The following is a 21,848-nucleotide window of genomic DNA, read 5'->3' on the forward strand; positions in this document are numbered from 1 at the left end:
GGCCATGATCTACGTGAATTCGTAGTGGAATATAGGCCAACTTTGTACTTCAGCAAACTGGCGGTAAAGAAATGGTAAAGTAAAATGAACAGTAGCTCTGGTTTAACTGATCGGACTGTCATTGTCCAACTGAGAACGATGAGTGATCTGAGCCGTTTGATCAAGTTGAACCGTTTTGCTGGAAGCGCTACACCTAACTGAACTTGCCAAGCTAGTGCAGCGTCTTTAGAGAACTGTCCTGACATTGCCCCCTTCTTGAGATACGATATGACCTCACGGCGTTGATGAAGAAGCACGCCACCCTTCTGTAGTGGAACGGAAGAATGCTGGGAATATATTGATAAAATCTGCATCTTTCCAAGTTGCGTCCTCGGGACAAATTCTCCCACTGGATTAACCACCGTACCACAGGCAGGTTTTGTCGAGAAATTTGTCATACCTGTAGCACTAGTGCTGGAGCTGTTTTGATGGTGGCATCCTTATTAACCATAGGGAAGTCAGGGCTGGGAATGGATTTTTGTCCAATATGCATTTTGAGCTGACTAACATGAAGACTGGGTGTATTTTCACATGTTCAGGGAACTGTAATTTGTAAGCTGTGTTGCCCACTCTCTGAATCACCAGGAATGGCCCACTGTAACGTGTAAAATTTTAGATCTGTGTCATTTCTGTTGTACCCTTTCGGCACTGAGATGATTACTTTATTGTCACCATTATATTGTTTTTCATCCAATCCTTTGTATCTCTTGCATTGCTAGGATGAATACAAAAGGGGTATCAGCAGCTGGAACTTTGACATTGATGACCTGAAGTCTCAAGCCTCACTGGTAGGCATTTAGCATTTTCATTTCCACTTTAGTCATTGACTTCACATCAAGTAATTTAGCTTATTTATATTTTGACAGATTTCAGAGTGTGAGGACACAATATCATCTAAAGATACAGATATATCGTCTATCTATGACTTCGACACCAGCTTGCAGGAGCAAGCACACGAAGGATCTCTTTTTTCAATGAAGTATGATACTGACATCGTAAGTTTTAGCTCCTGTAGAAAGTAAGGTTTTCCAATCTAGAATTTTCCTTACATCTAACGCCAAGCAAAGTTGGTAGGAAAATGATGTCATGGCCAATGATAAGTCAGCTGTTTCATCACCCGAGCAGTCTGTTTGTCTATCAAGGTAATGGATTTAATTTGGCTGAAATTACTTCAATCATATTGTTGGTTGTAAATGATAATATCTTATTTTATGCCAAATAGTTCTTGTGATGACATCGCGAAATTACGTAATATGTCACTGTTGTACACCTGTATGACACACCTCAGAAAACTGATTTCACTTATTTCTACTACTAGGGCATCTCTATGTGGAACTTCTAACGGAGTACTGGTAAATGGCCATGTCAGGAAACACAGCTCTATGGAAAGCTGTGATTTGGACTTGCAAGAGAAAGATTTGGATGCTATTCCAACAAGCTCATTTCAGGAAAGGAAGTGTTCTTTCAGTTCTTGCTCATCAGATGGTTTTCTTTCTTCCAAAGAGAGGTTTGTTGTACTTCACAGAATGAAATTTAAACTTGAAGGATCACCTTTTTTTCCAAGTATACGAAAACATGTTTTGCTTGCTGTAATTTGAACCGTATTCTAGAACCAGTTCCGTCTTATCATGATTGTATTTCATAGTTTCAGTTGGCAAAATTGCCAATATCTTGTAGAATCAAACTCGAAAAACAGTTGACCAATTACGAAAATACAGGTCACACAAGTGCTGACAGACTTTTCTTATCACGTTACATATGCACTGGGAATAAACATAACTTACTTTCCTGTATAGTTACATAAAATTTTGAGATTCTCGGTATGCACTTTTGGTGCCTGAAGAATTTTTTTCTGCAACTCACAGTCAATGTCTATGAAGTTTCAGTTAGTTAGCAGTGCCACTGATAGGGATGTGGTTTTTAAAAGGTTGCTTGCCTGGCTTAGCAGCTCAATGTATATTTTTTATTAGTAGCGTCTTGATAATAACTATTTTGTTCATATGATAGCTGCATGGCTGTACTATTTTTTATATCCATATTCATGACCCTATAACTAATATGGAAGCTATATTTACCAAAAAGGGCGTTGCGTCAAACTGGAACACAAAGCTAAATAGTTTGACCACATCATTGGAATTTCTGTTCTATTAACCAGTGATGTTCCACTTTTTACCATCTGTTGTTAGACCTTGTTTGGAATGCAGGACCAAATTCTTGTGTTCCAAATCAGGCCTAATGGTGTTCTTCTGGAAGCTGTCCATAGTATTACTACTGTACTTGTATCTCCTCGTGACATATTTTGATACAGTGTGCAACTGCATATGTAATTCTTTCAGCTCTAAGCCACAAATCAACATTCATAACCGTGAGAAGGGTAGTGGAGGGGTCTTGCAAGTAGCAGATGAGCCATCTCCTGAAGCTATTTCTAGGGCACCTAAATCATTGGGTAACATACTGGTTTTATCCCTGCAGTTCGTATAGGTTAACCTAATGTGGGCTAATCAGCATAAGTTCTCATGAGTATGAAAATTTGGCATCTGTTTATTGCTTTAATGCAGTATCATATGTTGACGAACATGATGATAGATCAAAACCTCCACTTATACAGCAAAGAGGCCGTTTTAAAGTTACACCTGGGAATGTCGAGTTGGATAAGGTAACTGAAAACCATTAATAATACTTTGTGCATGTTTGGTTAACTCTAGGATGACATGATTTTGTAATTTCAGGCTCACTCACCTGGCCTACAAAAGTCTCACAGCATGCAGGTTTTTAGTCTTTATCCTACATCATGTTTCATGGGCATTTATCTGTTTTGGTTCATGAACTGGTGCAGTGCATGTTTGGGGACTGGAGTCATATATATATTGCGTGCTCAAAGAATGCAGAAAAAACCATTGTTTCCTGACTAACAACCTTAGTGGTTCCCTATTTGGTATATTCGGCAGCTTTTGTGTTGGGACCTAAGCCATGTGGAAACATCATTATAACCTCTTTAAAAATTTGATATATTGACTGCAGAATATTAGGTTAAAAAAAGAGTTTAGAATAATCGCACCATGAACAGTACAGAGTGCCGGAGAGCTGTTTGATTGTCTTTGCTTTAACTCTCTTGGTCCTCAAGAGGGAATTGGCAATAAAACCTGCCTCAAGGCCCAGTAAAAGACTGCTTTACGTGACTGCAAAATGTGCAATAGCAGCACGATTACTTGGGTTTAGCTTGAATATCCGAAAGTAATTGATGCATGTTAGTCCTTGTAATGATAGGTTTTAATTAGACCACCCCATTTGTTAAAAACCCTGGTAAGGGTTTGAACTTTGAACTAAAGAAAAAAAAACTCGACCCAAGGGAGAGATAACCCGAATGCATTGCATTGTAAGGTCGAGAACTTGGTTTGAGCTCTGTTTACTTTTACATGAACTAGCCAATCACAGTTGTCAAATGTGGTTGATCATTTGTAATGCATAAAACATACACTTAACTTTCTTTTCGTTTCACACCATATATTTGTTGTTATGCAGACAATTTCTCAACTTTCTGCCTTAAGCATACCATCTTCAGCTGAGGCTGCTTCAAGCATTATTGGTGGCTCCTTGTACATCCAGTTATACAATGTTTTGCAGACCAATCTGCTTCAGAGGGTAAATCCCCCACCCATACAGCACTCACGACAGAAAATGAGCTTGACAAACAAAACCTCCCAAGAATGAAAAGTTTGCTCTGTTGATGCTAGTCTTCCCCTCACTTGCAGGAACAGATACTTCATGCGATGAAGCAGTTATACATTTCTGATTCTATTTCACCTGTTCGGATGCATTCGTTAAGTCGTTCCCCATCTCCATCATCAGCTTTATCGGTAGATAGATCCATGGTAAGCTCAGGTTCTAGTTAAAGTGGCAGGAACTCTATTATGAAACTCAAAGCAATGCCTGTGTTGGAAAATGCCGATGAATACTGGACACCATTAAGCCATGACCAACTAGAAAACCAAATCACTTTATATGTTCAACATGTCTCATTTTCCATTCTTTCTATTAATGCTGAGATATAAAATTCCAGCAGTGATAATTCCGGAAACACGACCTAATTAAAAATCAGTGTCATGGAATTTTGTGGGTAGCTAAAATTAATATCTGCTGAACACTGCAAAGATCCCACAAAGTCCTTGGGTCCTGGTGGGCTGGTACCTCTAAATTTTAGCACCCAAAACATAGATGATAGTTATTCAAATTACTAAGCTGCCAATATGATGAACCGTGAAAGAAAGGCTCTGCTGACTTTATTCAGTCACTCACTCTTGTTATTATGATGGTAAATGCCAAGAATAGTATAACCCGCTGACTACATTTTCAGTTGGAAGCAGCACAAGAGAAGGAGAAGGAACTGGTCAATGAAGTCCTGGAGCTACAATGGCGGTAATTATCTCTTATCTAATCTGTCCATAGTCTAAACCAAAAACAAGAAAAGAGCTCAGGATTGAAAGTTTGGAGCACTGCAGGTTATTGTGTGCACAGGATGAGGTGCAGAGGCTCAAAGCAAAGGCAGCCCAGGTACCAACATTTCACCCCACACGTGATCTTGTATCGGGGCAAATTTTCCACATGTTCACATTGACATTCTTCTATTTGACAGATCTGATAAGTGAGTGTGGTTGGGGTTGTTGCTGATTGAACTTCAAGCTGCGCAGTGAAGATTAAGGACCGGTTATCATGTTAACAAAAGGAATGTGTCATTATCGACTTTAAGTAGCTATACTTCGGCGTGGGAGAGAAGAAAACAGCAACATGAAGATGATATACTTAGTAGGTTGCAAGCCTGCACAAAGGCAGCAGTGCTGGAGTTACTATATCTGTATATAAACAGTGATGCTATTTTTTTTTAGTGTTCAGTTACCAAATTTTGTGCATCCACACTGAGGAATGGATGACCGGGCCTCCTGTAGCCCCCTCAAAGATAAAATGATATGGCACTGATTTTTTGTCGGAGCGCGCATCATGCCATGCCAGGGAATTCTTGCCAGGAGCATAAAATATGGGGAATACTACGTGTCGATCCATTTCATTGCAGAGGGGAATTACCACCTTGGGATCTGGGAGTTCTCTTTTCTATCCCCTATCGGAATTGCATTGGTTCCTGTGTAATCATTGTGTTCTAAATAGGCACTGAGTATGAGTACTCTATTCTACCAACTGATGCAAGGATATCTTGGTGCAGCAGCAAGATGTAGGATTTGGTATCCATGAAAGAATGCACTGGTGAATCTGTCCGGAACTGCATGTCATCATGAATCCAACCCAAGCCAATCACATAAAACACGCTGGAACTCATGTGTTACTAGTAATTTTTGTGACACGAGCAATATATGTTTACATCTGTAATTTACACCCACAACATTAAGCTTTAATCAACACCTATCCTGTGCTATACTATGTCAAACTGGATCACTCCGATCCACTGCTAGGTCAGGCCTGTCTTCCTATGGATACACTCATCTTGCACATGATACTTACATCAGTCAGTGGAAGGAACGGGGTCGGCAGACCGACAAAGTCAGTCCACGTGGTGGTGTTCATTCTGTTTCAAAGTATAGCCGGTATCCAGCAGGCTGAACTCGCGCTCCAAAACCCACGAAGATTCGTTTGACTTGGTGGTGCTGATCGTGTACTCGCGGAAGTATCCATCGTGAGTTACAACATAGACTACAGTCCTGCAAAAATTTATGATTGCTTATGAATACGAACTGGAAGGCATAAAATGGCAGCATGCATTTTGTGTGAAACTGCGTGTGAATTTCTCACCTCACGGCCGGAAATTTGGAAGAGTTTTGGGAGTATTCTACACTATGTACTGCTAGACAGCTGCAATTCAGAAGGATTAGATTAGCAGGAAGAATAGGGAAAGGGTCAGACAAAGCCAGAAGATCTTATATGCACCTCTTGGTTTCTGCAGGGGCGATGTTGTGAATAACATGATGATTAGCTGGATCCAAAGCGTCGGAAATTGCTTTGGATCCAGGAATTATCGAACCGAGTAATTTATTCGTTTGGTTCCTGAGAAGTGAAGCACGTCAAAATATGTCCCGAAAAAAGTTGGTTCAGGAATCACAATAGCCAAGAAGGAAATGTAACCTTCCATTTCTGGCAGAGTCAAGAAAAAACATGTGCAAAGAGCCTGACGAACTTGTGGCAGCAAGAACATCAGGCCGATCGATGCACGGCCCAAATGAGAGAGAGTAAATCGTTGATGGATATGCTCCCCGCCGAAAACTATGCGACTGTTGATGTAAGAATTTAAAACGATATTATTAGGCAGAATGACAGAGTGCTTATCATGGTGGTAGAACAAAGATCAATAATGCTCACCTTAGTTGCTTGTGCCACGATATATACCCTTATCATTGTGCCCTTCTCAGAAGCTGTTGCTAGGTACATGCCATTGGAAGAAAATGCCATTGCAGCTAATGGCGACTCATGGGCGTCTATCTGTTGATTGATTACAAAGAGGAAAAACATATCAGTGAAAGACATCTACATATCTTCAGATTACTAGGGTTGAGATTAAAGCCTCCAAAGTTGAATGAAAACTGTAGGAAGACAAATCCAGTCTAGAAAGTATCCCTATTCTGATCTATATTCCAGAAAAAAATAGGTTCCAAAAAAAATTCACATATATATGAATAAATAATGGTGCATGCCACCATAGTTGCACGCCATTGCCTTTTCAGTGATTCAAAATAATCAATGAGATCCAAAATAACCAATGAGTAGTTGGTTTTTACAGTGATTCTCTCAAGAAAGATCCAGAACTTGGAGAACTGTAAATCCGTAAACGTAATAATGTTTACTCAGCTGTGCAAATGATACAGAAGGAACTAAACCTTCTGGGAATTACCTGGCATATTAATTCAGGTTCTGATGCTTTATACACTAAAGCAGATCCTTTTGATGTGCTTGCTGGGATGGCCAAATAACACCATTCTGAATTAGGAGCAAATGCACAAAGGCCTGGGATTTAAGGTTAACAACGTTAGCAGCAAATATGCGAAGCAAATTTTGTTTCAAAGCAAAACTAGTTCAAAAGTACTTTCTGATTTGCCCCCAGCCTCAGCTATATAATAATTGTCTGGAATAGAATGAGCCACAGTTTGAAAATTTTGGGTAGGATGCTTACCTTTAGGATTATGTACCGTGTCAATTTCCTCCAAGATACGAGTGCTGTTTAGATCATAAATAAAGGTCTTGTCCTGCAAAACAACAATAAGCCTGCACATAATGTGACAACCTTTTTTATAATAAAACTCAATGAGAAAAAAACATGCATAACAACCCTGGTCCAAAACTCGGTAGTCATACAAAAATTACACAAGTAAAAAATTATGTCATCACAGGAAGTCAGGAACTAATGGATAGAAGCATCTTTTACATTTTTTGCGAGGAATAGATAGAAGCATATGATTAAGCGTCATCATCTCTGACAGCACTGTTAATTAGAATGGACCTGCTAGACTTCTCTTCTCAAATTGCAGGATATATAAAGAACATAGTCATCACTAATGTACAACAGTCTTAAATGTGCTCAGGCAAACTAGAGATAGACCTAATTAGTAACAGGTGAGTGAAACACTAGGGTACTCGGTCTCTTCTAGACAAGAAGGATTGGTGGTGTACCTTGTTCTACTAAACCGAACAGCCAAAATTGTACTCCTGAAGTTCAGATCCTTCTTCGAGGCGCCTGTAATGGTATTGAACAGGCAAAGGCGGCGAGGGGACCGTGAAGGCTGCAAAAGGCAGTTTGGACCAACGACATCATCATCCATGTAAAACTCGATTCGTCGAACCTCAACCGCACAACAGGGAACAAATCGATTCGTCGAACTTCAACCGCACAGCAGGGAACAAATCGAACCGAAAACGAGGAAAAGAGCGCGTCAGATACCTGTTCCCCAGTTCCGACCATAGCGATGAGGTTCGTAGCAAACCACAGCTCCACGACATTCAGCCCTCCAAGTTCTGCAACCACGGAAGAGGCACATACGGCTTGACGCCTTAGCTCCTTATGATAAATTGCATAGAGCGATATTTATTCCCTACGAGGGTTTAATCACTGAACAACGCGTTGACAGAAAGATTTTGCATTGCTATCTGGTTCTACCCTCTACCAATGCACAATGATTGTGTTCAGAACTAGTATGAATTAGGCAGGAAGCACAAAGCAACCTTGATTGTTCAGCATAAGCATCTACGCAGAAGTAACCGATTTTACACTAGGAGCTACACAATCAACTTGTTGTAAGTACAATTGGATATTCCGAGACTCGGAGTGAACGACGGCTATGAGGGGGGAAGCTCTTACTGTTGTCGTTGCAGAGCCTCCCGGTCCGGGCATCGAAAATCTTGAACCCTTCCTTGGTCCCGACGGAGAACATGCTGAAACAAAGCACCGGGAAAACCCAGGGTCAGAATCAGAGCTCCCCTCCGGCGAATCCGACTCCCCCAGACCCGCCGGAATCGAGCACGCGAGCGCATACTCCGCCGCCCCGCTCCCGCACGTACCTGTTGTCCTGGTTGAAGGAGACGCAGAGAATCTGGGGCCGGGACGAGCCGCTCGCCATCGCCGCCGGCGCCGCCGCCTGCTCGCTCGCCGGAATCGATTCCTGTGGGGCGAAAGTTCGGATTTTCCTTTTCTCCTCCGCGGCTGAAGGGGAGGTTCGGTTGCGCCGCCTGCGTGCGTGTCCGGGAATAAAGTAGTGAAAATATTCGGCGGTGGGATGGCTGGACGGACGGATGCTTTACGTGTAGCTTCTTCCCCGTTTCGTAGCCCAGTTGGGCGCCCTAGCGTGCGCCGTGGACGGATTAGAAGCTTCGGTTTAACGGTAAAACCAACGGAAGCCGTTTTGGCAACGGCCCGTACTCCTTTTTTTCTTGCGATGTTCAGACTACCCGAGAAGGCAAAATTTCGTGTTTTGACCCTTTTTGATACAAATTCAGGATCCAACCTCAATTTAAAAAAATTCGGGATTTGACCCTTTCGCTACCGTCAGGGGGGCTGCCGGTAGGGTTATACAGCCTACCGCCAGGCCCCTGGCGGTAGGGTGCGACGGAGGGGGACGGCCGCCGTCTCCGCGTGGGTTTTCGAGGTAAAAACCTTCTGTAACGAGAAAATCGAGTGCTCTGGCGGTAGGGTCAACCTACCGCCATATGGGCTGGCGGTAGGCTATCTGATCCTACCACCAAGGTCGTTGGCGGTATGGTCTTGCCTATTTCTAAGTTCAATTTCTTTCTTATTTTCAAAAACAACAGATCTCAAACTATGATATAGAGTCAAAATAACAAATCTCAAACAATTAAACTTGGGCATCACATACACATGTCATACGGAGTTCCACATAAACTTAGTTCAAATAGCAAACTTAGTTCCACATAGCAACGGAGTTTCACAAATAGCAAACACATACTCCATCCGTTCGGAATTACTTGTCGCAGAAATGGATGTATCTAGACGTATTTTAGTTCTAGATACATCCATTTCCGAGACAAATAATTCCGAACGGAGGGAGTAGTTCAGATAGCAAACACATAGTTTCACAACCACTAGACTTTTCAACTACAGCCAAGTATCGAATAGCAGAATTTAAGTCATCCTTCCCCTCTTGCTCTTGGAGGCACGATCCCCGTTCCTCTTTGAACGAGTCTCTTCAGTGTTCTTCTTGAACCGTCGAGGAACCGGTCTCTGGAAAGGGTTCGGACTTAGCAAATCCTTCTTCGGATTCCTTTTCGACAGCTGAGGTGCTTGAGATGATTGAGTTGTTGGAGGTCCATAATCTTCATCATACTCCTCCTCCCCGTTGCTCTCATCCTCCTCATCCCTTTCTTCATGTGTGGCCTCCTCCTCCTCCTCCTCCTCCTCAACAAACCTAGACGACGAGGGAGCATGGCTCGATGAGGCGATGTGACCCTATGTGGCTACAGGCTGATGAACTTCAACTGACCCAGCTCCAGCACACCCAAGCAGCCCTACCAGCTTGCGACAACGCTTCACGAACTTCTACACTCACAATGAAACAAGGGCATAATAACTATCAAGTTTATGATTGCAAGTGAAGAAGATGCATTTGTTCCGAGGAGGCTGAAATTGTACCTTCATCGTCCCCCTCATTTTGTCCTCAGATTGTACGCTCCCGGGGGCATCACCTAGTGCATCTGAGGCTTCAAAGATGCATCTGTTCAGTTCACCAGACTGCAACGGCATAAGTCAGTCACGATGACGAATACAATAATTTAAATAGAACCTCTCGATTTAAACTTACCACTCTGTTGATGAGGGGTGCAAACTCCCTAAATCCACTGTGCAGGTCTTTGATGCCGGTCTGGTAGGCCTCCTCCTCGGGGTCATTGAGGGAGTCCTGGATTAGGGGGTGTCCGGATAGCCGGACTACCGTCATCGGCCGAACTATCATCGGCCGGACTATCATCATCGACCGGACTCCAAGACTATGAAGATACAAGATTGAAGACTTCGTCCCGTGTCCGGATGGGACTTTCCTTGGCGTGGAAGGCAAGCTTGGCGATACGGATATGTAGATCTCCTACCATTGTAACCGACTCTATGTAACCCTAGCCCTCTCCGGTGTCTATATAAACCGGATGGCTCTAGTCCATAGGACAACAAACAACCTCAACCATTATAATCATACCATAGGCTAGCTTCTAGGGTTTAGCCTCCTTGATCTCGTGGTAGATCCACTCTTGTAAACATCCACAATATCAATATCAATCAAGCAGGACGTAGGGTTTTACCTCCATCAAGAGGGCCCGAACCTGGGTAAAACATCGTGTCCCTTGTCTCCTGTTACCATCCGCCTAGACACACAGTTCGGGACCCCCTACCCGAGATCCGCCGGTTTTGACACCGACATTGGTGCTTTCATTGAGAGTTCCTCTGTGTCGTCACCGATAGGCTTGATGGCCTCTTCAATCAACAACGACGCGGTCCTGGGTGAGACTTTTCTCCCCGGACAGATCTTTGTATTCGGCGGCTTCGCACTGCGGGCCAACTCACTTGGCCATCTGGAGCAGATCGAAAGCTACACCCCTGGCCGTCAGGTCAGGTTTGGAAGTCTAAACTTCACGGCCGATATCCGCGGGGACTTGATCCTCGATGGATCCGAGCCGCAGCCAAGTGCGCCGCACTGTCACGATGGGCACGACCTAACTCTGCCGCCGGACAACGCTTTGGAGGCCGCACGCGAATCCGCTCCGACCCATAGTCCGGAGCCGATCGTGCAGATCGAGGATGGATGGCTGGACACCGCCTCGGGAGCTGCAACCTCTATGGCGATGGAGCCAAACACTGACCTTGTCCCGCATAAAGCTCATGACTCCGAGGTGCCGGACTCCCTACCGGACTCCGAACCTCCTGCAACCCTGCCAGTCGAATCCGATTGGGCGCCGATCATGGAATTCACCGCTGCGGACATCTTTCAGCACTCACCCTTCGGGGACATCTTAAATTCGCTGAAGCATCTCTCGCTATCCGGAGAGCCCTGGCCGGACTACGGCCAGGATGGTTGGGACGCGGACGACGAAGAAATTCAAAGCCCACCCACCACCCACTTCGTAGCCACCGTCGATGATCTAACCGACGTACTCGACTACGACTCCGAAGACATCGACAGTATGGACGACGATGCCGGAGACTATCAAGAACCAGTGCCTACGGGACATTGGAAGACCACCTCGTCATACGACATATACATGGTGGACACCCCAAAAGACGGGGATGGCGAAGAAGCAGCGGAGGCCGATTCCTTAAAGAAACAGCCCAAGCACCGACGTCAGCGGCGCCGCTCTAAATCCCGCCACAGCAAGAATGGAGATTCCAGCACAGGAGATAATAACACCCCAGAAAGTGCCGAAGATAACCCCCTCCAGCAAGATTCAGCGCAGGAGGAGGCAGAAGCAAGCCCTCAAGAGAGGGCGGCAGACGAAGAGGTCGAGGATGATAATTACATACCTCCCTCCGGAGACGAGGCAAGCCTCGACGACGACGAATTCATCGTGCCTGAGGATCCCGTCGAACAAGAGCGTTTCAGACGCAGGCTAATGGCTGCAGCAAACAGTCTAAAGAAAAAGCAGCAACAACTTCAAGCTGATCAAGACCTGCTGGCCGACAGATGGATCGAGGTCCTCGCGGCCGAAGAGTATGAACTCGAACGCCCCTCCAAAAGCTACCCAAAACGCAAGTTGCTCCCCCGACTAGAGTAGGAAGCATACAAACCGGCAGCACTAGCGCACAATACGGCAGACCGACCACCTCGTGGCCGCGACAGAGAGGCATGTAAGCCCTCCACCAAAACCGTATCCCGGCACCGCTCAAAAAGCGCGAAGCCACGGGGGAACGCGCCGAACTTGCGGGACATATTGGAGGACAAGGCAAGACAATCCAGATCTATCTATGGATCACGTGGGCGCCCCAAGACCCACGACGAATACCGTCGCGCCGGATACAACTACTCCGGCCGGGCCGAACACAGCAGACAACGCTCTCTTGAGCTACGTCGCGATATTGCTCAATACAAAGGCGCCGCACACCCACTATGCTTCACTGACGAAGTAATGGATCATCAAATCCTTGAAGGGTTTAAACCCGTTAACATCGAGTCGTACGATGGCACAACAGACCCCGCGGTTTGGATTGAGGATTATCTCCTTCATATACATATGGCCCGCGGCGACGATCTTCACGCCATCAAATATCTCCCGCTCAAGCTTAAAGGACCAGCTCGGCATTGGCTTAACAGCCTGCCCGCAGAGTCAATTGGATGCTGGGAAGACCTGGAAGCCGCATTCCTCGACAACTTCCAGGGCATGTATGTGCGACCACCGGACGCAGATGACCTAAGCCACATAATCCAGCAGCCAGACGAATCGGCCAGGCAATTCTGGACACGGTTCTTAACAAAGAAAAATCAAATCGTCGACTGTCCGGATGCGGAGGCCCTCGCTGCCTTCAAACATAACATCCGCGACGAGTGGCTGGCCCGGCACCTAAGACAGGAGAAGCCGAAATCCATGGCAGCCCTCACATCACTCATGACCCGCTTCTGTGCGGGAGAGGATAGCTGGCTAGCTCGCAGCAACAATCTCAGCAAAAATGCTGGCAGTCCGGATACCAAGGACCGCAATGGCAGGTCGCGTCAAAACAAAAACAAACGCTGCATTAACGGCGACAGCAATGAGGATACGACAGTCAATGCCGGATTCCGAGGCTCCAAACCCGGTCAACAGAAGAAGCCATTTAAAAGAACCACTCCGGGCCCGTCCAATTTGGACCGAATACTCGACCGCTCTTGTCAAATACATGGAACCCCCGAAAGGCCAGCTAACCACACCAACAGACATTGTTGGGTATTCAAGCAGGCAGACAAATTAATTGCCGAAAACAATGACAAGGGGCTACACAGCGATGACGAGGAAGAGACCCGGCCGCCGAACAACAGAGGACAGAAGGGATTCCCCCCTCAAGTTCGGACGGTAAATATGATATACGCAACGCATATACCCAAGAGGGAGCGGAAGCATGCACTAAGGGACGTATACGCGATGGAGCCAGTCGCCCCAAAATTCAACCCATGGTCCTCTTGCCCGATCACTTTCGATCGAAGAGACCATCCGACCAGTATCCGCCATGGCGGATTTGCCGCATTGGTTTTAGACCCAATCGTTGATGGTTTTCACCTCACGAGAGTCCTGATGGACGGCGGCAGTAGCCTGAACCTGCTTTATCAGGATACAGTGCGCAAGATGGGCATAGACCCTTCAAGGATTAAACCTACAAAGACGACCTTCAAAGGCGTCATACCAGGTGTTGAGGCCAATTGTACGGGCTCAGTCACACTGGAAGTGGTCTTCGGATCCCCGGATAATTTCCGAAGCGAGGAGTTAATCTTCGATATAGTCCCGTTCCGCAGTGGCTATCACGCTCTACTCGGACGAACCGCGTTCACAAAATTCAACGCGGTGCCGCATTATGCATACCTTAAGCTCAAGATGCCAGGCCCTCGTGGAGTCATCACGGTCAATGGAAACACGGAACGCTCCCTCCGAACGAAGGAACATACAGCGGCTCTCGCGGCAGAAGTACAGAGTAACCTTTTAAGGCAATTCTCGAGTCCGACCGTTACACGACCGGACACAGCCAAACGCGCCCGGAGCAACATCAACCAAGACCACCTGGCACGTTCCGAGCACGCGTAGCAGTGCGGCCTCAACCCCAGCCCTCGCACAATTGCAAGACAAACTCTCCGCGTACATAATTACGCCCTGGAGATACCATGGGCATAGGGGGAGAGGCACGACCACAACAGACCCAGAGTGCGGTTCGACCACACCAGGGGCTCCCAAGTGTCTCGCTCTTTTTATCTTTTATTTTTCTCTTTTTTATATATACAGGACTCTGTCCGGCGGCGAACCTGCCGAACTCATGATGCAACAGCCAGGGAGGGACAAAGGCTGCGACGAACACTCAGGTGGTCTCCATTACGAGCATTAAATTTGTTAAATACACCATTCCGCGGCCTACCCCTGGAGGGAGACGCCTTTAATTCGTCCAATCCCTTGCTTTCCGCACTATTTGTATCATTCCGCACTCACAGCAGACCTTCTTGAATAAAATGCAGCACTTTTTGCCCATAATTGCATTACTTTATATATATGTTCATTTACGACATGTTGCATCCGTATATTTTGGTACGGCCAAATACACCAGGGGCTTATGTTCCCCGTATTATGGTGTGATAAAGTTCGAACACTTTCACAAGTGAGGCACCCCGAACTTATAGCATTATATGAATCGGCTCCGAATCATGTCTTGGGTCAATAGTTGGGTTTGCCCGACTCCCATGTTTGGCACCTTACATTCCGTTCTATCGGCTAAGGTAGCACTGGGAGAACCACTGCGATTGCGCCCCGGTTGAGCCGGGTTAACGCCTCAGTGGAGAAAGCTAAAACTGACTGTCATGATAAGGCGAGAGACTGGTCGCCGTTCGAGAGGTTTTTTCGGGTCCTTAAAGACCTACGCCGCTTCGAGCGAAGTTCCGGATAATATCCGACGAAGGCGTGGATAGCACCCCAAATTCGGTCTTCCGAATACTAGGGGCTTCGCCGAAATTTAAAATTATAGAATTCTATGGCTAAGTGAGAGTGTTCAAGCACTATAAGTCCGGTTGCCTTGTTCGTTGTGTTGAGCGCCTCCCTAGATGGACCCAACAATGGGAACAAGAGTGCTCAAGTTTATCCTAAACACCCCAGCACTCGCGGCGTGGGGGATGAAGCCGACGACTTGCCATCTCTCAGATTTAATAAACGGCCGCACAGAAGGTAATATTTTAAATTAAACAAGCGTTGCTTAGCGCATATGAACAAAGTTTTCAGCGCACAGGATAATACATAGCGAGTTTACTCAATAATTACATCTCGGGGGCACTCATCCGCAATCTTGTGGGCACCCTTCAGGACAGTCCTATAGTACATCTCGGGCGTACGGTATTCCTTGCCCGCTGGTGGCGCGTCAGTGATTAGCTTCTCCGCATCCAGCTTGCCCCAATGCACCTTTGCGCGGGCAAGGGCCCAACGAGCACCTTCAATACAGGCGGAGCGCTTGATGACCTCCACCCAGGGGCATGCATCCACCAGCCGCCGCACGAGGCCGAAGTAGCTCCCAGGCATGGCCTCTCCAGGCCACAGCCGAACTATGAGGCCCTTCATGGCCTCCTCAGCTACCTTGTGGAGTTCGACCAGCTGCTTCAGCTGGTCGCTAGGGGGCACCGGATGGCCGGCCTCAGCATACTGAGACCAGAAGACCTTCTCCGTTGAGCTTCCCTCCTCACCACGGTAGAATGCGGCGGCATCGGATACACTACGAGGCAAATCTGCAAACGCCCCTGGAGAGCTCCGAATTCGGGTAAGTGTCAGGTAGTTTACATTAACATGCTTGCTTTGCATGAAAAATGCCTTACCCGCCGCTATTTTCTTCACATCTTCCACCTCCTGAAGGGCCTTATGGGCCTCGGCCTTGGCGGCTTTGGCACTTTCGAGAGCCGAGGCAAGCTCGGACTCTCGAGTCTTTGAGTCACGCTCCAAACTCTCATGCTTTTCCATGAGAGCCTGGAGCTCTTGCCGAACCGCCGCCACCTGTGCCTCCTGCTTTTCTCGCTCTGTCCGTTCCGCGGCCGCACTGCGTTCGGCCGCGGACACGGCCTCCTTCAGGGTTTCCACCTTGTTCGTGGCCCTTGCAGTACCCATGTTATCCTTGTTATTCTTTTATTGCAACCTAAATCCTTTTCTGTAAGGTAACTATTCAAAGTGGTGTTACTCACCTTATTTGTCCTTGAGCTGCTTCTTGGCATGGCCGAGCTCTTGCTCGGACCGCTCGAGATCTTGCTTTAATGCACCAACCTCCGCAGTCAGTGCGGCAGAGGTCAGCAGCGCAGCCTGCAACCCATATTGACATAACTTTTTAGCAACCCTGCATATATCTTTTTAGATCCTCAGTCCGGCTTTTCTTTCCGAACACCGAACTGAGCATCAGGGGCTACTGTCTATGCGGTATTACATTGCATATTTTTAACTTCTTACCTCAAAGCCTGATAGAAGGCTACTGCAGGCTTCGGTCAGCCCGCTCTTGGCGAGCTGTACCTTCTGAATCACCGCACTCATAATAGTGCGGTGTTCTTCCTCAACGGAAGCGCTCTGGAGTGCCTCCAACAAATTGTCCGGCGCCTCCGGTTGGACGGAAGCCACCGGCGTCACGGTCTTGCCCTTCTTGCGAAGGGGCCGCCGGCCGGACTCCGGAACCACTGTGGGTTCCGACGTGGAGTCCGGCGCAAAGTCCGGGAGGCCGCCTTGTGGCGCCTCCGGAGCCTCCCCCTGATGGGTCCCTTCTTGGGACCCCACCTCGGCGTCCTCAGTGGCGCGAGGGGTGGAGGCCGTCGGGATGGAATCCACATCCAACGGAGCCAACGACCCGCTCGATGAAGCGGGGAGATCATCATTGGCCGGATTGCAGGCAGTATGCGGCATTAGAAGGACGCTATGTGACACAAATTATAAACCATTCAGGAATCCGGATACTTACGATCTCGCCGGAGGCCTGGCCCTTGAAGGCCATTCTTCCTCGCCAACGTTGATGTTGGCGGAGCTGTCCGGGGGAATAGTCCTTCCCCTCTTGGACCCTTCGACCTCCCCTGTTGGGGAAGCCTTCCTCTTCCTCTCTCCCTCCTCTGGGAGAGAGTCCTCTTTCTCCTCCTCGTTTTCGGGGGAGGAGTCCGCCTCGGAGTCGTCGGACACCTGAAAACGGGAACTCTTTCAAGTACCCATGGCGTCCTTCTTGGCCTTCTTCTCCGGCACCACGTGCGGTGCCGGAACCAGCAGCCTCGCTAGATGGGCGTCTACTGGGTTTTCTGGCATGGGAGCCGGGCAGACGAGCTGCTCCGCCTTCTTCATCCAGTCCTGTCAAAGGAAAAGGGGAAATTAAAACCTGCATAGAGTCAAACTATGAAAAGCAAGTGTCCCGTAAAGGGGTAGAATCACTTACCTCGTCAGCTTGGCGCTGCGAGCGAAATCCGCGGTCTTCGGTCGCGGATGCGGGGGCTTCGGCGCCCTTAAACAGCACCCTCCAGGCGCCTTCGTACGTCGTGTCGAAGAGCCCGCTCAACGCTTGGTGCTGTTCCGGATCGAACTCCCACAGATTGAATGCCCGCTCTTAGCATGGGAGAATCCGGCGGACGAGCAGGACTTGGACCACGTTAACCAGCCTGATCTTCTTCACCAGCTTCTGGATACAGGCTTGGAGTCCCGTCACCTCCTCCGAACTACCCCACGGCAATCCCTTCTTTTTCCAGGAGGTGAGCTGCGTGGGGATACCAGATCTGAACTCGGGGGCCGCCGCCCACGTAGGGTCGCGCGGCTCGGTGATATAGAACCACCCCGATTGCCATCCCTTGACGGATTCCACGAAGGCCCCTTCGAACCAAAGGACGTTGGGCATCTTGCCCAACATGGCGCCTCCGCACTCCGCTTGAGTGCCCTTCACTACCTTTGGCTTGACATTGAAGGTCTTGAGCCACAAGCCGAAGTGGGGCCGGATGCGGAGGAAGGCCTCGCACACGACGATAAACGCCGAGATGTTGAGGATGAAGTTCGGCGCCAGATCATGGAAATCCAGGCCGTAGTAGAACATGAGCCCCCGGACAAAGGGATGCAATGGGAAGCCCAGTCCGCGGAGGAAGTGGGGAATAAATACTACCCTCTCATGGGGCCTGGGGGTGGGGATGAGCTGCCCCTCGTCGGGCAGCCGGTGCGCGATATCGCCGGACAGATAGCCGGCGCTGCGCAGTCTTTCGATGTGCTCCTCCGTAACGGAGGAGGTCATCCACTTGCCTCCCACTCCGGACATGGTCGGAGAAGGTTGAGACGAGATGCGCGAACTTGGGCGCTGGAGCTCGAGTGCGCGGAGATGGATAAGCAAAGGAGGAAGAAGGCGTAGGTGAAAAGGTGAATCCTTATCCCTTATATAGGCGGACGAATGTGTCCCCCACCAGCCTGGTAAAACTCGCTTATCTCCCAAGCGCCACCATCAATGGCGCGGTTGGGTTACCCACGTCCGTATTGATGAGAATCCAGGATTAAGGGGGAACACGATCTCTGCTTCAACAAGACGTGCCAAGGAAACCGCTTCGCTAAATGCGCTGAGGTGGTAAAATAAAAAACGATTCAAGTAATGGCTTGGCAGTGGTGGGACGTCATGCCGCGAAAAACGTCAGCAGATTGAACTTGTGTATATATTATTCTCTCTACGATGGAATGTGGAATTTATTTTGCAGACCCGGACACTATCCTGGTGTTCACAATCTTCTATGAATTATTCGGAGGAGGAACCCGCCTTGCAATGCCGAACAATATGCGTGCCGGACTCATCGTCATTGAAGCCTGGTTCAGGGGCTACTGAGGGAGTCCTGGATTAGGGGGTGTCCGGATAGCCGGACTACCGTCATTGGCCGAACTATCATCGGCCGGACTATCATCATCGACCGGACTCTAAGACTATGAAGATACAAGATTGAAGACTTCGTCCCGTGTCCGGATGGGACTTTCCTTGGCGTGGAAGGCAAGCTTGGCGATACAGATATGTAGATCTCCTACCATTGTAACCGACTCTATGTAACCCTAGCCCTCTCCGATGTCTATATAAACCGGATGGCTCTAGTCCGGAGGACAACAAACAACCTCAACCATTACAATCATACCATAGGCTAGCTTCTAGGGTTTAGCCTCCTCGATCTCGTGGTAGATCCACTCTTGTAAACATCCACAATATCAATATCAATCAAGCAGGACGTAGGGTTTTACCTCCATCAAGAGGGCCCGAACCTGGGTAAAACATCGTGTCCCTTGTCTCATGTTACCATCCGCCTAGACACACAGTTCGGGACCCCCTACCCGAGATCCGCCGGTTTTGACACCGACAGTCATCCCTCTCCAGCTCCACGATTTATTTTGCCGTCCACCGAGGCCTGAGACGAAGACGGTGCTTCTGGCCATCATCGTACCACTTCATGTGTTGCTCCACGTAAGCATTCCAGTCAGTCACTCTCCTCTCCCTGTATTTCTTGTACCTCCGTCAGTTCCACTCCGTCACATGAGTTTTATGATGCTCTCCCCAGTCTGTGATCGACCGATTCTTCTGTCGGCTCATCCTGCAAGGCATTAGCAACAAGAAACATCAAACAAAGTCGAACGCAATGAATTCATGGATGGGCGCGAAGAACAAGCGCGTGCACCCACAAGTGGAGCGCATGGCCGCCGGTATCGGTGGGCTGGCCCGGTGGGGTATGCTGATACATCCCAAACTGCGTGGCCACGCGGTGTGGCAAGTGCCACTCGACGGCGTACACATAGATCATGGGCACGATGCACCATCAGAGACCACGGTCCTCATCGCACATCACATTCAGATCAAAGTCCCACTCTCGGTCATGATACGGCCACCAATTTACCTATTACATATACGGTGGTAAGTTGCCACTCTCGGTCAAAAGTGGAATCAAAGAGAAATGTGTTTAGCGAGTTCATATACCTGCCAATGCGTCAAAGCGTCCAACTCATTGGTGTAGGTCTTGTACGAAGTCTTGTTTAGGCCCGTGTAGAGTTTGACAACGTCCCACTCGTAACCACTGTGGGGTGTCGAGCCTCGTCGCCGTCTTTGCTATAGGCACCCCATGGGCGTCTTGGCAGCTTTTCAGGATGCCCCGAACTGTGCGTCTAGGTGGATGGTAACAGGAGACAAGGGACACGATGTTTTTACCCAGGTTCGGGCCCTCTCGATGGAGGTAAAACCCTACTCCTGCTTGATTAATATTGATGATATGGGTAGTACAAGAGTAGATCTACCACGAGATCAGAGAGGCTAAACCCTAGAAGCTAGCCTATGGTATGATTGTTGCTCGTCCTATGGACTAAAACCCCCCGGTTTATATAGACACCGGAGAGGGCTAGGGTTACACAAAGTCGGTTACAATGGGAGGAGATCTACATATCCGTATCGCCAAGCTTGCCTTCCACGCCAAGGAATGTCCCATCCGGACACGGGACGAAGTCTTCAATCTTGTATCTTCATAGTCCAGGAGTCCGGCCAAAGGTCATAATCCGGTCATCCGGACACCCCCTAATCCGGGACTCCCTCAGTAGCCCCTGAACCAGGCTTCAATGACGACGAGTCCGGCGCGCATATTGTCTTCGGCATTGCAAGGCGGGTTCCTCCTTCGAATACTTCATAGAAGATTTTGAACACAAGGATAGTGTCCGGCTCTGCAAAATAAGTTCCACATACCACCGTAGAGAGAATAATATTTACACAAATTCAATCTACTGACGTATTCCGTGGTGTGACATCACACCACGGCCAAGCCTTTATTCGAATCGTTTTTACTGTCCCACCTCAGTGCGTTTAGCGAGGCGGTTTCCTTGGTACGTCTTGTCAAAGTAGAGATTGTGTCCCCTTATTCCGGGATTCTCATCAATACGGGCGTGGGTAACCAACCGCGCCATTGATTATGATGCTTGGGAGATAAGCGAGTTTTACCAGGCTGGTGGGGACGCATAGCTTCGTCCGCCCATATAAGGGGATAAGGATCCACCTTTTTACCTATGCCTTCTTCCTCCTTTGCTCATCCATTTCCGCACACTCAAGCTCCAGCGCCCAAGTCCGCACATCCCACCTCAACCTTCTCCAGCCATGTCCGGAGCGGGAGGCAAGTGGATGGCCTCCTCCGTCACGGAGGGGCACATCAAAAAGCCGCGGAAGGCCGGATACTTGTCCAACGACATCGTGCATCGGCTCCCCGACAAGGGGCAGCTCATCCCCACCCCCAGGCCCCATGAAAGGGTGGTGTTCCTCACCCACTTCCTCCGCGGACTAGGTTTTCAACTTCACCCATTTGTCCGGGGGCTCATGTTCTACTACGGCCTGGATTTCCACGATCTGGCCCCGAATTTCATCCTCAACATCTCGGCATTCATCGTCGTGTGCGAGGCCTTCCTCTGCATCCAGCCCCACTTCGGCTTATGGCTGAAGACCTTCAATGTCAAGCCGAAGGTAGTGGGCGGCCGCCAAGCGGAGTGCGGAGGTGCCATGGTGGGCAAGATGGCCAACGTCCTATGGCTCAAGGGCTCCTTCATGGAGACCATAAAGGGGTGGCAATCGGGGTGGTTGTACATCACCGAGCCGCGCGATCCTAAATGGGCAGCGGCCC

At 48.3% G+C, this 21,848-nt stretch overlaps 2 protein-coding genes across 4 annotated transcripts in view; one reads left to right on the forward strand and one right to left on the reverse strand.

The window, feature by feature from the left end:
• LOC119323510 (serine/threonine-protein kinase BLUS1-like) overlaps nucleotides 1-5,020 on the forward strand; it is a 12,845-nt gene extending 7,825 nt beyond the window's left edge. For 2 of the 3 annotated variants that reach the window (XM_037597187.1, XM_037597189.1), the window contains 12 exons: nucleotides 759-827; nucleotides 906-1,034; nucleotides 1,114-1,181; nucleotides 1,358-1,546; nucleotides 2,376-2,485; nucleotides 2,598-2,695; nucleotides 2,769-2,807; nucleotides 3,562-3,681; nucleotides 3,792-3,911; nucleotides 4,394-4,455; nucleotides 4,539-4,590; nucleotides 4,673-5,020. In XM_037597187.1, the coding sequence (XP_037453084.1) occupies nucleotides 759-827; nucleotides 906-1,034; nucleotides 1,114-1,181; nucleotides 1,358-1,546; nucleotides 2,376-2,485; nucleotides 2,598-2,695; nucleotides 2,769-2,807; nucleotides 3,562-3,681; nucleotides 3,792-3,911; nucleotides 4,394-4,455; nucleotides 4,539-4,590; nucleotides 4,673-4,678 (1,062 nt within the window). In that variant the 3' untranslated portion in view covers nucleotides 4,679-5,020. The remainder of the gene's footprint in view (nucleotides 1-758; nucleotides 828-905; nucleotides 1,035-1,113; nucleotides 1,182-1,357; nucleotides 1,547-2,375; nucleotides 2,486-2,597; nucleotides 2,696-2,768; nucleotides 2,808-3,561; nucleotides 3,682-3,791; nucleotides 3,912-4,393; nucleotides 4,456-4,538; nucleotides 4,591-4,672) is intronic. The other variant, XM_037597188.1, reaches the window with a different exon arrangement.
• A 323-nt stretch (nucleotides 5,021-5,343) lies between these two features.
• Nucleotides 5,344-8,803, reverse strand: LOC119325765 (autophagy-related protein 18b-like). The gene is made up of 11 exons (XM_037599491.1): nucleotides 8,593-8,803; nucleotides 8,393-8,466; nucleotides 7,976-8,049; nucleotides 7,708-7,817; nucleotides 7,211-7,302; nucleotides 6,932-7,044; nucleotides 6,403-6,522; nucleotides 6,169-6,314; nucleotides 5,974-6,090; nucleotides 5,839-5,898; nucleotides 5,344-5,747 (listed from the first exon to the last, which is right to left on the reverse strand). The coding sequence occupies exons 1-11, from the start codon at nucleotides 8,649-8,651 to the stop codon at nucleotides 5,591-5,593; spliced, it is 1,122 nt and encodes a 373-aa protein (XP_037455388.1). The 5' UTR covers nucleotides 8,652-8,803; the 3' UTR covers nucleotides 5,344-5,590.
• Nucleotides 8,804-21,848: the final 13,045 nt, after the last annotated feature.

The sequence above is a fragment of the Triticum dicoccoides genome, chromosome 6B, assembly GCF_002162155.2.
Source record: "Triticum dicoccoides isolate Atlit2015 ecotype Zavitan chromosome 6B, WEW_v2.0, whole genome shotgun sequence".
Lineage (NCBI taxonomy): Eukaryota > Viridiplantae > Streptophyta > Magnoliopsida > Poales > Poaceae > Triticum > Triticum dicoccoides.

Bases quoted from the DNA above. Each gene is read 5' to 3' on its own strand.
- LOC119325765 (XM_037599491.1), bottom strand. From the start codon at position 8,651: ATGGCGAGCGGCTCGTCCCGGCCCCAGATTCTCTGCGTCTCCTTCAAC. The intron at 8,050-8,392 runs GTAAGAGCTTCC...CCGTGGTTGCAG, and splicing joins GAGGCTCTGCAACGACAACA to AACTTGGAGGGCTGAATGTC. The intron at 6,315-6,402 runs GTGAGCATTATT...TTACATCAACAG, and splicing joins TCGTGGCACAAGCAACTAAG to TCGCATAGTTTTCGGCGGGG.